Source organism: Pelodiscus sinensis, chromosome 6, assembly GCF_049634645.1.
Source record: "Pelodiscus sinensis isolate JC-2024 chromosome 6, ASM4963464v1, whole genome shotgun sequence".
In the NCBI taxonomy this organism is placed as follows: Eukaryota; Metazoa; Chordata; order Testudines; family Trionychidae; genus Pelodiscus; species Pelodiscus sinensis.
The window spans coordinates 62374639-62389843 of NC_134716.1; the positions used below are offsets into that span (position 1 = coordinate 62374639).

The window sequence follows — 15205 nt, forward strand, 5'->3', positions numbered from 1 at the left end:
GGGGAATCGAATGCAGTCTGAGGCAGGGTCTATACTGCGGATGCGCTACCTCGGAATCAGAAGCCCAGGAAGCACTCAGAGGAGTTGTGGGAGACCTCCCGGAGGCTAGTTAGTTCAAATTAGTGGCACCGGGGTGTCCACACTAATGTTATTTTGGGCTTACAAGTTCAGGAATAGCATTATTCCTTATGAAAGGCAGGACTACAGAGTTCAAATTCTGTGGCTCCTTATTCCAGAATAACAGGCTTGATAGTGTGGATGCATCTCTTACAAAATCAGCCTTTGGGGGCTAATTTCAGACTAAGGTCCTAGTGAAGATAAGTTGCAGGAGTCTGGCAATCATCCTCCCTATTGTAATGGCTTATAACTTCCAAAACTCTATATTTATAGCTTAAACTAAATTGTTAATTATTTTGGAAAGTTTAAGCAAAATTGATTCTGCCATCTTTTAGTAACAAGCCCAGGAAAAAAGAGGGTATTTTTTTACATTCATGTCACGTATTAATGTTCAGACATATCTGAGCTGTCTGCCTAGGGAATAAAGCATGACACAGACATGAAACATAAAACTCATAAGCTTATTGGTTACACCAGTAATGGGCAACCTAGGCTAGTAAATGGGCCACATCAGTGGCCCCCATTATCTCAGTGGGTTGCAAGATTATCGTAACAAATATGGTCTCCCAGGTTAGGGTAGTTTTGCTAACTTTTGCAAACTAGAATTTTCTGGGTGTGTTGATTGAACCATAGCAGTATTTTAATTGGATACAGAGGGAGTGTAGGGCTCTGATAGTCCATGTTATGTGCAGGAAGCTTTTTGAATTTTTTTGCTCCAGGACAGTGAAGAATATTGTGGTAAATTTACTATAACAGGACAAAATATTTTTAAAACTTCCAGTGGTGTGGGATTCCACCAAGCAATATGAAAGGATAAAGCATTACCAGAGATAATGAAGGGTTCATCTTAGCATAGTACAGTAAAACTCCAATAGTCCAGCATCCAATAGTCCGGCACTTGTGATAGTCCAGCATCAAAATGGCAAGAGCCTATTGAGTGAGCTTCAGCAAAAAATGAGTCACAAGGTAACAGTGGCAGCAGCTGAACTGAGCAAAAAGGGTAAAAAAGGCTTAAAAATACTAAAACATTACAGTATACTGTATACAGTATGTACAATAAAAAGGGTTTAGAACACTTTATATACAGTATATAATGTATACAGTAAATATATAACCAGTTTATAGTACCTCCTGATAGTCTGGCATATTTGATAATCCGGCACCACCTAGGTCCTATAGGTTCCAGATTATCGGAAGTCTACTGTACTTTGCTTTTCCTGTGGATCCCTCAGATCCCTATATTTGCAGAATGCACCTCTTGCCATTCCCTAAGAGGTCTCAAATCCCTTCCTTTTGGGGTGCATGCATGCAGTGTTGCAAGATAAATCATGTAGAATTTCAATAAATTCTTCCAGGTTTCTCTGTAGGAGAGGCACATTGAGGCCAATATTTGTTTGATTTAACCTTCTTCTTTTTCCTATTAAATTCTTCCTCAATAAAAGGCACTCATCAGGGATGCTGCAGAAGATTTACCTTATTGTAATGAAGGTAAATGTTGGTCCCTTAAACAAGCCTACAGAATTTCTTTTTAGTATTTATTATGAAGTAAACAATGAGCATACTAGCTGAAACAATTTAAAGTTGAAATTCCTATGATGATTCACAGAACATAAGAACAATCATACTGAGTCAGACCAAAGGTCCATCTAGCCCAGTATCCTGTCTTATGACAGTAGCCAATGCCAAGTGCCCTAGAGGGAGGGAACAGAACAGGTAATCATCAAGTGATCCCTTGCCTGTCATCCATTTTCAGCATCTGGCAATCAGAGGTTAGGGATGCAATTCCTACTCATCCTGGTTAATAAGTATTGATGGACCTAACCTCCATGAATTTATCTAGTTCTGTCTTGAACCCTGTTAAAGTCTCAGTCTTCACACCATCCTCTATCAAGGAGTTCCACAGATTGACTGTTAGTTGTGTGAAGAAAAACTTCCTGCTCTTGCTACCTATTAATTTCATTTGGTGACCCCCTAGTTCTTATGTTATGGGAACAAGTAAATAACTTTTTCTTATTTACTTTCTCCAACAAACAAGTGTTCTAACAAACAAAACAAACAAACAAAAAAAACAAAAACAAAAACCTCAATATGATTCTTTGCTTAGCTACTCCAGGGAGTCCAACTATTTCTGACATTTTAAATTCTGAATAATTTTCCAAGATTTCCAATCTGTTGTTTAACTTTTTATTTTCTTTAATGATGGCTATATGGCAGCTTTTAACTTTCTTATTTCATTTCACATGCTTTATTAGCTTGCGTCTCTTAGCTTGGCCTCTATGTTATCAAAGCCATAGTCTACACATGAAATCTGTCAAATGTAATATCTAGCTCTATGGTTGCAGAATGGATGCTTCTTAAATGCCTACTAGGGATGTTAGGGTACGTCTAGACTACATGCCTCTGTCGCCAGAGGCATGTAGATTAGGCTACCAGACATAGTAAAATGAAGCGGCGATTTAAATAATCGCCGCTTCATTTAAATTTACATGGCTGCCGCGCTGAGTCGACAAACAGCTGATCAGCTGTTTGTCGGCTCAGCGCGATAGTCTGGACGCGCGGGTGTCGACATCAAAGGTATTTGTCGACCACTCCGGTAAACCTCATCCCAGGAGGCATGCCTGGGTGGTCGACAAATACCTTTGATGTCGCCACCCGCGCGTCCAGACTATCGCGCTGAGCCGACAAACAGCTGATCAGCTGTTTGTTGGCTCAGCGCGACAGCCATGTACATTTAAATGAAGCGGCGATTATTTAAATCGCTGCTTCATTTTACTATGTCTGGTAGCCTAATCTACATGCCTCTGGCGACAGAGGCATGTAGTCTCGATGTACCGTTAGTGTGTAGTCGTTTACATGATTAACTGATAAGCCTGATCTTATCGGATAATCCTAACCACTACATGCATATACGTCTTGCTGCTTCCCACAGAGCCAACTATGCAGGGGGATAGGGACGGACAGACGACAGGCAAGAGCCAGTGCTGGGGGGAGCCTCTAAAAATTCCAGTGGTTACTCATTGATACAAATATACATTAGTTAACATATCTAATGCCCACACATTTCACATAGTATTGGCTTGATGGCATGCTTTTGCCCTAACACTGACTGCAGGGCCTGATTCATGCAGCACTGTTGAGAAAGACAAGAGCTTCGTGATTCTCCTGATTGGCATTGTAACCATAGAATCATCATCCAGGGTTGTGTTTTCTTTGGTGTTGTATCATTGTTTGTTATTTCTATTTCCTCAAACAAACCTGTCCTCAGGAGTTGAGAGTTTTAGTTCACAAAAATGTGTTTACTCCCTTACGCCAAGAAAACTCTGAGGGATATGCATCTTCTCTCACCTGCTCCTTCCATGTGAAAAGGAAACCCTCTATAAATGACAAAGTATTATTAATATATTCAGTTTCATTAATATACACTGAATGCAAAACACAAGACAGAGTTATTTATTATTCTGTCACATATGTGAAATCTGAAGATGGGTTCTAATTTAGCACTCTATTCCAGTTTCATGCTGGTGGAACTCAGTCTAGTTATATCGCTACACAAGTGGAGGAAAGCAGTGGTGAATAAAAGCCATAATCCAAAAGTGGTATTTATGCATCTATTGTGAGTGGTATTATATACAAATATTCATATTTCTTTTGACAGGTTGGATTTTTGGTCTTTTTAAGACTCCTTGTTTTTCACCTGTGTGGTCATCTGAAATCTTCTGGAGAACATACATATCGGCTTTATATAGATTTAAAAGGTAGAACATTATATATTTGCTATATAAGCAACCTTAAAATGACTTTTAACTACTAATTTGGGAAATGGAAATGACTTAGGTAAATATCTCAAGTTGTTCTGCATTCAGGAGACTTACCATTTGATTCTTAGGGGTACTGTCCACCTGAACTGAGAGTTTCATATTCACCTGTAAGCATGCAAAGCAGTCAACACTTAGCTTGGTTAAATGAGGTAAAATAGACAAAAATCAGTTCTGTAGAGCTATGTCTACACAGAAGCATTATTTCGGAATGACTGATATTACTCTGAAATAACAGCGTCTACACACAAGCAGTTATATCAACATGATGTCAAAATAATGTTGAGCTGGAAGACTGCTTACTCTGACTCCTGTAACCCTCAGGCTGCCTTTGCTTTTGCAGAAAAAGTTGCCAGCTGTCTACACTGGCCGCTTGAATTTCCGTAAGAACACTGACTTCCTACTGTCTGAAATCAGTGCTTCTTGTGGAAATACTATGCTGCTCCCATTCGGGCAAAAGTCCCTTTTGCTCAAAGCTTTTGCGCAAAAGGGCCAGTGTAGACAGCTCAGATTTGTTTTGCAGAAAAGCCCGTCTAGATTGGCACGGACGCTTTTCCGCAAAAAGTGCTTTTGCAGAAAAGCGTCCATGCCAATCTAGACGCTCTTTTCCGCAAATGCTTTTAACGGAAAAGTTTTCCGTTAAAAGCATTTGCGGAAAATCATGCCAGTCTAGACGTAGCCTCATTGTATAAGGAACAAGGAAAATTGGGGGAAGAGTGCTCTATCTTCGATTTCCTGCTGTGTAGACAGCGCCAAAAGTCAAAATAAGCTATTTTGATTTAAGCTATGCAATAAGCATAGCGCAAATTGCACAGCTTATTTCGAGTTTAGCCCTGTTGTGTAGACGTGCCTTAGTTGAAGAAAGAAGAAAAATCAGAGCAACCTTGCATCACTATGTAATTAGTCAATAAACGTTAAGTGAATGTGCCAAAAATGCACAGTATACTGCGATTTGTAAGATCTCAAATAAATACTTTCTAGTAAGGAGGAATGTTGAGTATTTTGAAAACATACACAAATCAGATCAATATCTTTTACACAAAGTTTGGAATGCAATTAATGTTAACTCCCTGTAAAGTCCTTATTAAAAGCAATCTTATAGGGCACCATATGTTTGAGGTGATGACAGGTGATGGGAAAAATTGCAAAAGTCTTAAATTCCCTTCTGGTATAGTATTAACACACAGCCCAGTCCTGTAGGGTGCTGAGTGCTTCTAACTCACATGGACTGACAGTGGAAAGGGAGAGTGGCTCATAGGATTGGGCTCCTGTCACTTATTTGTTATGCTGACAGAGCTGGTAAATTAACCTAATGCTGGATATTCATATTCTATTTCAGACTTTTCAGCATGCATGCACATTGTCTGCAGTGAATCAGCAGGCTGCTGCTGTAGTAAGACTGCAGAGGCATTGCAGTCTTGCTACTATCAATTGGTTGTCATGGCCACAAGTAATATACAAAATGAAGAACAAAGAATCAGATGATGTAAAAAATGATTACCCACTTTTTTCCTGACACCTTGTATTTTACAAGCTTTGTCCACTCCAGTCAATGATATAAAACATATAAATATAATAGACAGTTTCACAACAGAACTTCCTGTATCTGCCAGTACTTAAATTGATCTGCAGTGAGCAATATTTTGGCATGCAGGCAGTCAAATCTGCATTCACCCAACCACAGAGCTGCTTGCAATACAGCCTCTCAAAGTCCTTTTATTTAATGCAACTGAATTCAGATGCATTCACATTACTCCATCTCTTCAGCGTCAAGTGTTGTTATTGAGAGGAATTAAATCTCATTTGCAATACAGATGTCAGTGTGTGAATGCTAATTGTGGGGCTTCAAATCTCATCAAAGGATACACATGTTTTGGGGAAAAAATTCCATGTTAGTTTAGAAAAGTTGAGTCTGGTTTTCATGCAGTTAGCCAAAAATAAATGCAGTCACTGAATGACTGCATGAAGAGAGACTTTACATTGTGATTCATTGTTAGCTGAGAGCTCCCTCACCTTGTTCAGAGTTAGCCTTAGTTAACTAGGAATTCAGTCATCACTGGAGACTTCAGCTATATGCAGCTCATGGCTTATGTAAGCTATTATCTATGAATCATACTTGTAGTATTGTGTTATACCACAAGAGGTCACACACCATTTATAAATCTATCCGATGGAATATTTGCTAGTGATTCCATCAGCAAAGTAGTGAAGTTAAATAGCACATAATAAATAAAAGGCAAACAAAATATATTGTAAAACAACAGAAAGACAATTTTCACAAAATTATTTTTTATGCCATAGCACTTTCTGCTTGTGAGGTTTGCTACCAGCCATATCCAAACATCCTCTCGGCTGTGCATTTTATGCTGAAGGCTGGAGAAACCATATGTGGTGCTGTGGTACTTTCTGATCTAAACTTGGAAGAAATACAGAAGCAGAGACCTCGTGGCATGGTGGGTAACAAAGTGGGATGATATATGATGCATCAGAAAGGATTACTGTGATCAAATAAGCATGCTTGGTAATTCAGTAAAAATAATGAACGCAGAGTTGAGCTAGACGAATTACCTGTAGTCTAGGGACAGGATGAACAGAATAGACCAGTGGTGGGCAACCTGTGGCCTGAGGACTGTATGCGGCCCATTGGGGTTCTATTGCAGGGCTGCCAGGTTTTGCTGGGTTTTGTCCACATAGTTTCGTTCCTATGGATATTACAAAAGTGACATGCACTTAAAACAATTGTGAGAGTCACGTACACCCTCTGCATCCAATCGAAGTGCTGCTATGGTTCAGTTGGCACACCACACACATTTCTAGGTATGCAAGTGCAGTTAGAAAAACTATCTTATCCTGGGAGACTGTCTTGGTTACGACAATCTTGTGGGCCACTGAAATGAAGGAGGGCCACTCATAAGGCCCACTTACTAGCACAGGTTGCCTTTCAGTGGAATAGACACCCATTTGTAGTGATCACAGTCTGGATTTGTGAAACATGCCATTACATGAATACACTATCCATGTTTGTTTGATGTAATTATCAATGTGATATTATGGGGACCCAATACATAAGAGTAGCTAGAGTGGTGCCAGTATCCTTTTGGAGACAGCATTTATTCCTGCTCTGTGGCATCTGTGTATGGAAGTGGATGGGGACAGATGGATGTAGGGGGTTCATGCACAGACCTTCTGCAGCAACACAGTACTTGACTGAACCTTGCTGCCCTGGGTGACAGATGGAGCACAGGCAGGGGACGTAGCATTTAGTAGCTGGCTTTTTGAGGGCTCCCTTGAGATGTTCAAGTTTCCCTGTAGAAACTGGGGTGCCTGCATGGCTGAATGGCCATACCCTTTGTGAAGCCCCAGTTTTCTCCCCCTGTAGAAGATGATGCATCAAAACTGTGTGCAATGAACCATAGAGAATATTTCTGTGTACGTTTTCTCCTCTAGCTGCCTTTTAGGTGCTAGGGGGTGAGAAGAACCATAATTATGTGGTGCACACTAGCCTATCATTTATCTGATTAAAAACTGCCTAATTATGTGTCTAGCTCACAGGCTGTAATGACATCAAAAGGACTGCTGCAGTCTCTCTTGGGTAAACAATATTTCTTGCTCTTTTCTTTTTACTTAATTATGAATTTACCTATGGGAGTGTAGGCTATGTGAGAACTGACCAACATTATTTTTGTTTGTCTTTTCATAGACTAAATAAAATAACAAACACTATTTATAATACTAATACTTTTTAGCTCCTAATTACCATTTTCACCCAAGAACGTCAAAGTGCTTTACAAAGGAAGGCAAATATCATTATCTCAATTTAGAAAGTGAGAAACTAAGGCAGGAGTGGGCAATAATTTTTATGTGATCTGGGGCAGGGGATTGTGGGGGGGCAGGATTGTGTTTGGATTGTGACTTAGGGCAGGAGGTGGTTGCAACCTGGGAAAGGTGATTGGGGTGCTGTGTCTGGGGAAGGTATGGGAACACAAGGAGAGGCACACAATGGGTTTGGGGCAGGGAGCCAGGAGTGGAGGGGCAAAGGGTTGGGAGGAGGGAGGTACTGTGGTGCCAGAGGCAGGCTCTGGCAGGGACATTTACTTGGGGTCCCAGCCAGCAGCCCGGCAGGTTTCTCAGGCAGGCTCCCCTGTCTGCCCCCTTCCCTGGCTGCAGAGGCCACAAGAGTCTGTAAATAGCTGCAAGCCTGAGGGGGAAGGGGTACTTTGAGCACTGCCTATTCTTCAAACAGGCAGCACCCATTGGCAGGAAACTGGCCAGTGGGATTGTGCTGAGGGCTGGGGCAGCACACAAAGCTTCTCCCCTATCCCTGGGCTCACAGTTGTTCCAAGACAAACAGGGCCCCACAGCCACTTTTCTGAGTGGAGTGGGGGGGGGAGGTGGGGCAGGCAGAGAACCTGTCTGAGTCTCTCTGATGCCCGCACAGGTCAGATCTGGTGGCTTGGTGAGCTGGATCCAGCCCATGGGCCATATTTTTCCCTCTCCTGAACTAAGGCCTTATCTGCACTACAAAGTTTTGTCAACAAAAATCAGCTTTCATTGACAAAACAGCAGAGGTGCACACACTGACATATGCATCCCACCGTTGTAACTCCCCTGCTATACTGATGTAGTTCCCAGGGCTGCTGCTGAAACACACTGGACTGGAGGGGTTACACTGACACAAAAAAACCTAGATGAGCGGCAGAGTGCTTTTTGTGATGTAATTAGAGCAACAGAGCATCAGTGAAGATATCTTATTTAGTTGTCACCTTAATTGGCCTCTAGGAGGTATCCCACAATGCCCATATGACCAGTCTGGTTAACAGTTTGAACTCTACTGTCCTCCCCAATTTAAAGGCTCAGGAATTTTTGAAATTCCTCTTCCTGTTTGCGCCCCATACACAGTTCACACAACACTATCCCTACTGACAATGTTGGCTTTATGCAGCAGACATGCTGCTGCGTATAGCTGCTGGATCTGCCAAGTGTGTGGGGAGAGCAGACTGTGTGACTTGGTTGAAGTCTGAATGATCAAAGAACAGGCCCACTGATGGGGAGGAGGCTCCAAAGGGGACAATTGCCCCAGGGCCCAGAGATTCAAAGGGGGCCTGGATCTCCCAGGTGCCACCTCCCATGGGCATTGGTGAAGGTAGGGCTGGAGGAGGCAAGCCTCCAGCCCCACCTCCAGCCCTGCCCTTTCTGCTGAGGCCCTGCTCCTTCCCTGCCCTCCTCAGTGAGATGGGGCACACACCATCCCAGGGCACCGGAGGGAGCAAAGATGATACATTGCATGGCCAAGCCTTTCCAGCCCCAGAGCACTGGAGGAGGGTGCACTGCCTGGCCCAGCCCCGGAGCACCAGGAGGGCAGGTGCTGGGGGCAGAGTGTGGGCGGTGCCATGCCCGGCGGTTTAGGGAGGCTGTGCCTTCCTCCACCTACGATACCAGATACCCATGCCATTGCCTCTAGAGGCTGGAGCTTCAGCATCCTTTGAATTGCTTCCGGAGCATTGCTCTACACAAATCCAAAGGCTGGAGGGGGAAGTCACACCCAGTTGCTAAGGGCTGACTGCCCTTGCCCCACTGCTTTTGCCCTCAGTCCCACCCCTTCAGGGGGCATGGAGCCAGCCCCCTGCCACCTCACCTTGCCCTAGGGTCTGCAGTGGCTGTTGGCTCCACTACTGAAGACCCGTGACAAACAGAGTTCAGGCACACACACTCAGATTGGGGGTACTCATGAGAGGTGAGAGCACCTAGTTGCAAAGTCCATGGAGAAGTAATATGTTTAGTTGTAAGTCTACTGAAAACTGGTCAGAGGGACAAAATGTGATGTGCATTCTATCTATTGCTCCACTGCACTTAGGGACTCCCATTGTCTCAAAGCCATCAATTATTTCCTGGACATTACCAACAGTCACAGTCCTTCATAGCAGGAGGCAATCGGTGGCCCTGAACACTGGCACCACTGCTCCCTAAGAGGCTGATTCATAGCTGACCAGAAGCAGTCTGGAGTTGCCAGTTACACACAATTGCCACTTGCTTTTCTACAGTGAGGGCAGTTCTTGTTCTGGTGTCCTTGTCCCATAGGGCAGTGGTAAACTCCATGCAAAGTTCTAGGAAGGTGGCTTTGTGCATCTGAAAGTTCTGCAGCTACTACTTACCATTCCATACATGCATCAGAATGTGACTCCACCACTCACTTCTTGTTTCCTGAGCCTATGGCTGTCCACCATGGTGTGCTATTCCGTGACTACCAACAGCAATCTTGAATGATTTATTTCCAGGGCAGAGAGCAGGACAAACATCAGCAATTCACTCTCTGTTTCACTGATTACGAAATATTACAGGACCAGTTGCATAGTGTTCAAAATGCTCGTCCTCAGAGCCGTCAGTAGCTCAGGATCTATGCAGAGATGATGGGCTCACACTTTCCAAGAGCTGTTGAAAAATGGCATAAAATGAATTAAGAATTCCATGAAATGGTAGGACAGAAAGAACTGTATCACAAGATAGCAAGCATAGCCCTATGATGCACCATGCTCTGGTCCCAGGGCTCCCAGTGGTGAAGAGTGACACAGGACAACAAATTGCACAACGGGATAGGTATCCGTGATGCAGCGTTCTCTATCATTGCAAAAATAATGACTGTGGATGCCTCCCCCAGTGCAAGGAGCATTGTGTGGACATACTCCACCGATGTTATTAAAGAGACTTATGATCGTCAACACAATTTAAATAAATTTAACTCTGTAGTCTAGACATGGCATAATCCACAAAGAGGTTAAGGCCTAAATTTTCACCAGCAGTAAAATACTCAAAATAACAAGCCATCTTTGAAAGTGTGGCCCTAAGTGCCAAACTATCCCAGGCCACAAAGTTGGGCTTGATTTTTCATTTCATATACAAGTCTGGCATTCTGAGTCTTTTTCTGTTGCTGAGCCATGGAAACAATACACGTTCTGGGAAGTGATTTGCTTCACTCCCTTTTAAAAAAGAGCAAAGGGGAGGTATCTTAAATGGGAAAATATTTATTAAAATGTTTAAAAACTCAAGGTTGTAGGCCCTTATAAAGGCGGAAGGATGGACTTATAGTTAAGACGTATGACCACTGGTACTCAGGAAGTCTAGGTTCAGTAGGCACAGACTATACAATGGAAATAACAGTATTTCCCTACCTACCACAGATGTTGTTAGGTAAATTAATTAGAGTTTGTGATGTTCTGTGATACTATACTGATTGGGATTTTGTCATTACATAGAGAGGAAGAAAAACATAAATAAAAGGACAAATAACCATATTAGAACATTCCACTGTCTTCCTCAAAGTCAACTTCATCTGTCAAAATAAAAATGGTCCATGCCAATCCATCATGAAGAAACCCTGTCAAATCGCCCATAACTGTCTCAGCCTACTTCCTCCCAAAAGCTTGAGTGGGGAAAAGAAGATGAGCCTAGCAGCATACTGTGACAGTCAATAAATCTGCACTGTCTCACACCAAGAGAGAAAGAAGGATAAAACACACCTGGGAAGGGGAAGGAGGGTTTGTAAGAGCTGTTAAGAGCAAGGGGATGCGACAGATGGGAGTGAGTGACACATCCTATAAGCCTTATGTTGGGAGATGCCTGTAAAAGTAGATCCTTTATAGCTCACTGTAGAGAACTTAAAAGACCAACAGGGCCAAGTTAAAGTCAATTGTCCACTAAATAGGTACCCATTATAAAGAACAAATGGCAGTTATAGTATGACTGTTACAGCTTTGAAGCCTTGAGCAATATTTTGCTGGGTTTTGAACAATCTCCAAGCAATGGAATGCACTGGCAGAAGTCTTTGTAAAAAGGAATGAAAATTGAGGCTTGTAAACATGGGAGTGGGGTTTGACATGTAAGGAAGGTCATGTTATTAAAGCTCTGCAAATCTGTGGATATCTGTTTTATATCCATGGATCATTTGAATTGGATGCAGATGCGTACAAAGATACAAATTTGTATCTGCTCAGGGCTTTAAACGTTATAAATAGGGATATGCATATGCAAACTGCACAACTGGAGAAAAAACACAGGCATTATCTTTGTGCTGTACCTCTGGGAAGTGCGATACAAAAGTCTCAGTCCAAGAGAGATGATGGGTAGGCTAAGACGCTTCAAGCCACCTTTTGTGCCCTTCCGCTTCTAGGCTGCTGCAGGAGCCAAAATGGGATATCATTTAGGTAACCCTTAGGTGCCACCTGTGTTACAAACAGCTCAAGCCATGATGCCAATAGGCAGCCACACCCTGTGGAATCATTGTAATGGTGCCTGCTCTGGTCCCTCCTTCAGACCCCTAGTGACACACCCTTATATTGGAGCATGCGAACAAGGCTTTGTAGTTCCTATGATGAGGGAATTCTTTGGTGACCACATCCAAGCTTTTTATTGTATTTGTATGTTGCTGCCATTGCAGTATCAGGGGAAAGAATACTACTTCCTACTTGTTACCACATCTAACATAGGGTATGTCTACACTACAAAGTTAGTTCGAACTAACGGACGTTAGTTCGAACTAACTTTAATAGGCGCTACACTAGCGCTCCGCTAGTTCGAATTTGAATCGAACTAGCGGAGCGCTTAGTTCGAACTAGATAAACCTCATTTTACGAGGATTAAGCCTAGTTCGAACTAGCTAGTTCGAATTAAGGGGTGTGTAGCCCCTTAATTCGAACTAGTGGGAGGCTAGCCCTCCCCAGGTTTCCCTGGTGGCCACTCTGGCCAACACCAGGGAAACTCTATGCCCCCCTCCCGGCCCCGGACTCCTTAAAGGGGCACGGGCTGGCTACGGTGCCTGTGCCAGGTGCAAGCCTGCCAGCACCCAGCCAGCAGACCCTGCACCTGGCACAGCACAGAGCCACCCACCCGATGTCCCCCAGCCCACCCCCTCTTCCCGGGACCAGGCTGGCGGCTCCCGGGAGCTTGCCCTGGACTGCAAGAGGCGGGCACCTTCCTGGGCTAGTGCGGACATCGTGGACCTTGTCCACGATCTCCGCACTAGGCACAGGAAAGTGGCCGGCTAGGGCAGGAGAGCTGCCAGCCTGGCCACCCAGGAGCAGGTGTGCATGAAAATCAAGGGGGTCCACTTAGACCCCCTACCCTGAGCCCTGAGCTTACAATGGCCGTCCTGGGTCAGACCAAAGGTCCATCTAGCCCAGTAGCCTGTCTGCTGACAGCGGCCAACCCTAGGGACCCTGGAGGGGATGGACCGAAGACAGTGACCAAGCCATTTGTCTCGTGCCATCCCTCTCCAGCCTTCCACAAACTTTGGGCAGGGACACCACTCCTACCCCCTGGCTAAGACCACTCCATGGACCCAACCTCCATGACTTGATCTCACTTCCCTTTAAACTCTGTTCTAGTTGTAGCCTTCACAGCCTCCTGCAGCAAGGAGTTCCGCAGGTTAACTATTTGCTTTGTCAAGAACAACAACTTTCTCTTACTAGTTTGAAGCCTGCTACCCATTCCTTTCCTTTAGTATCCTCTAGTCCTTCTTTATGGGAACTCAGGAAGAACTTTTCTGAATGCACCGTCTCCACCCAACCCCTGCTTTTAGAGACCTCTATCCTGTCCCCGCTCCATCTCCTCTTTTCTAAGCTGAACAGTCCCAGTCTCTGTAGCCTCTCTTCATCTGGGACCTGTTTCCAACCCCTGATCATGTTAGTTGCCCTCCCCTCTCCCAACCTCTCTCTTCCCCTCTCCCACCTCCTTTTCCCAGTCTCCCCCAGTTTTGTTCAATAAAGACAGAGTCAATGTTGGAAGAAACGTTATCTTTATTTTGTACATCAGGAAGGGGGGCTAGGGAAGGGTAAGTGGAAGGAGGTGAGGGAGGAATGGGGTACGAGCCCCCGATGGGGAGGACTGGGCTGGCTCTGCGGGCTTCTGGGGGTGGAAGCTCTCCTGCAGCCCCCCAATTGCCCCCTCTCCCCAGATGGCAGCCTGCGGCAAGTGCAGCCGGTCTGATGGCCGAGTGCTGTGATGTGCCCAGTGTGGGCACTCCGGGCACTCCAAGCCAGGACTGCTTTGCAAGCGGGGCACCCCTGAGAACTGTCTGTCCGGGGTGGGGGTCGGGTCCCTTTAAGCGCAGCCCTTGTCTAGCCTGAGACAGCATCTCCACGCTCTAAGTCCTCCTCTTATGCCCTGCCGGCACTGCTTCCGGCCATCCTTAAGCCCTGTTCAGGGTCCACTCAATGCGGACATGCTAGTTCGAATTAGCAAAACGCTAATTCGAACTAGTTTTTAGTTCTAGACGCGTTAGTTCGAATTAGCTTAGTTCGAATTAACTAATTCGAACTAAGTTAGTTCGAACTAACTCTGTAGTGTAGACATACCCATATAGAGTACATCTACACAGCAGGGCAAAAGTCAAATTAAGCTATGTAACTTTAGCTATGTCTATTGTGTAGCTGAGTCAAAATAGCTTAATTCAGCTTTTGGCGCTGTCTACAGCAGGAAGTCAAAGGAAGAACACTCTTCCTTCAACTTCCCTTACTCCTCATGAAATGAGGGCTACAGGAGGCAGAGGAAGAAGTCCTACTCGACATTATTTTGAAATACAGGCTTGTTGTGCAGACATGCACTATGTTATTTCAGAATAATGTTAGTTATTCCGAAATAACACTGCTGTGTAGACATAGCCATAGAAAGGCTGCAATTGAACCTAATATTAACATTTTAATTAAGTTAATTAACTCACCAATTTTTCTCTATAAGTAGGGGAGACATAAGGAAAGATAACCTTTTCAGGACAATGACCACCATTCACCAGTAAGAAAAGCATGCATCATTAGAGAAAGAAACAGGAGACAGAGTGCTCTGCTGTCAAATCCTTTCCTTCAGTCACAGAAAATTTGGAGATTTTAAAAGTATATGGCCTGAAGTCTAGTATTACTTGTCTTTGTTGAAGGATGTAACACTTCAAAATAAAAATACTTAGCACTCACAGGGATCTCTTCTGAAACCCAACTGTGTCTAACGCTTTTGAATTCAGTCAGTCATCATAACCACAGTGCTAACAGACCCAGAGACAATACACACCTACATTTTTCAACAGTAGATTACAGCAGCGTCTCCCATGTCTGTTTTTATTTTACTTATTTCAAGGTCTGCTATTCTTTATCATAGCTCTGAATCCCTAAATATGTGTAACAGAGCAGCGAGGATTGTAGAAATTGTAGACTAGTTCAGAACAGACAGCTAAAATGTATTGAGAGTGATTCAATTACTGTTAATGAAATTTAATTTCAACAGCATATTTA

The 15205-nt window shown here is 43.8% G+C and overlaps 1 protein-coding gene across 6 annotated transcripts in view; it reads left to right on the plus strand.

Annotated features, from left to right (window-relative positions):
• TMEM232 (transmembrane protein 232) overlaps window positions 1–15205 on the plus strand; it is a 155913-nt gene that overhangs the window by 40358 nt on the left and 100350 nt on the right. For all 6 annotated transcript variants that reach the window (XM_075932031.1, XM_025190394.2, XM_025190397.2 and 3 more), the window contains 2 exons: window positions 3773–3872; window positions 6234–6385. In XM_075932031.1, the coding sequence (XP_075788146.1) occupies window positions 3773–3872; window positions 6234–6385 (252 nt within the window). The remainder of the gene's footprint in view (window positions 1–3772; window positions 3873–6233; window positions 6386–15205) is intronic.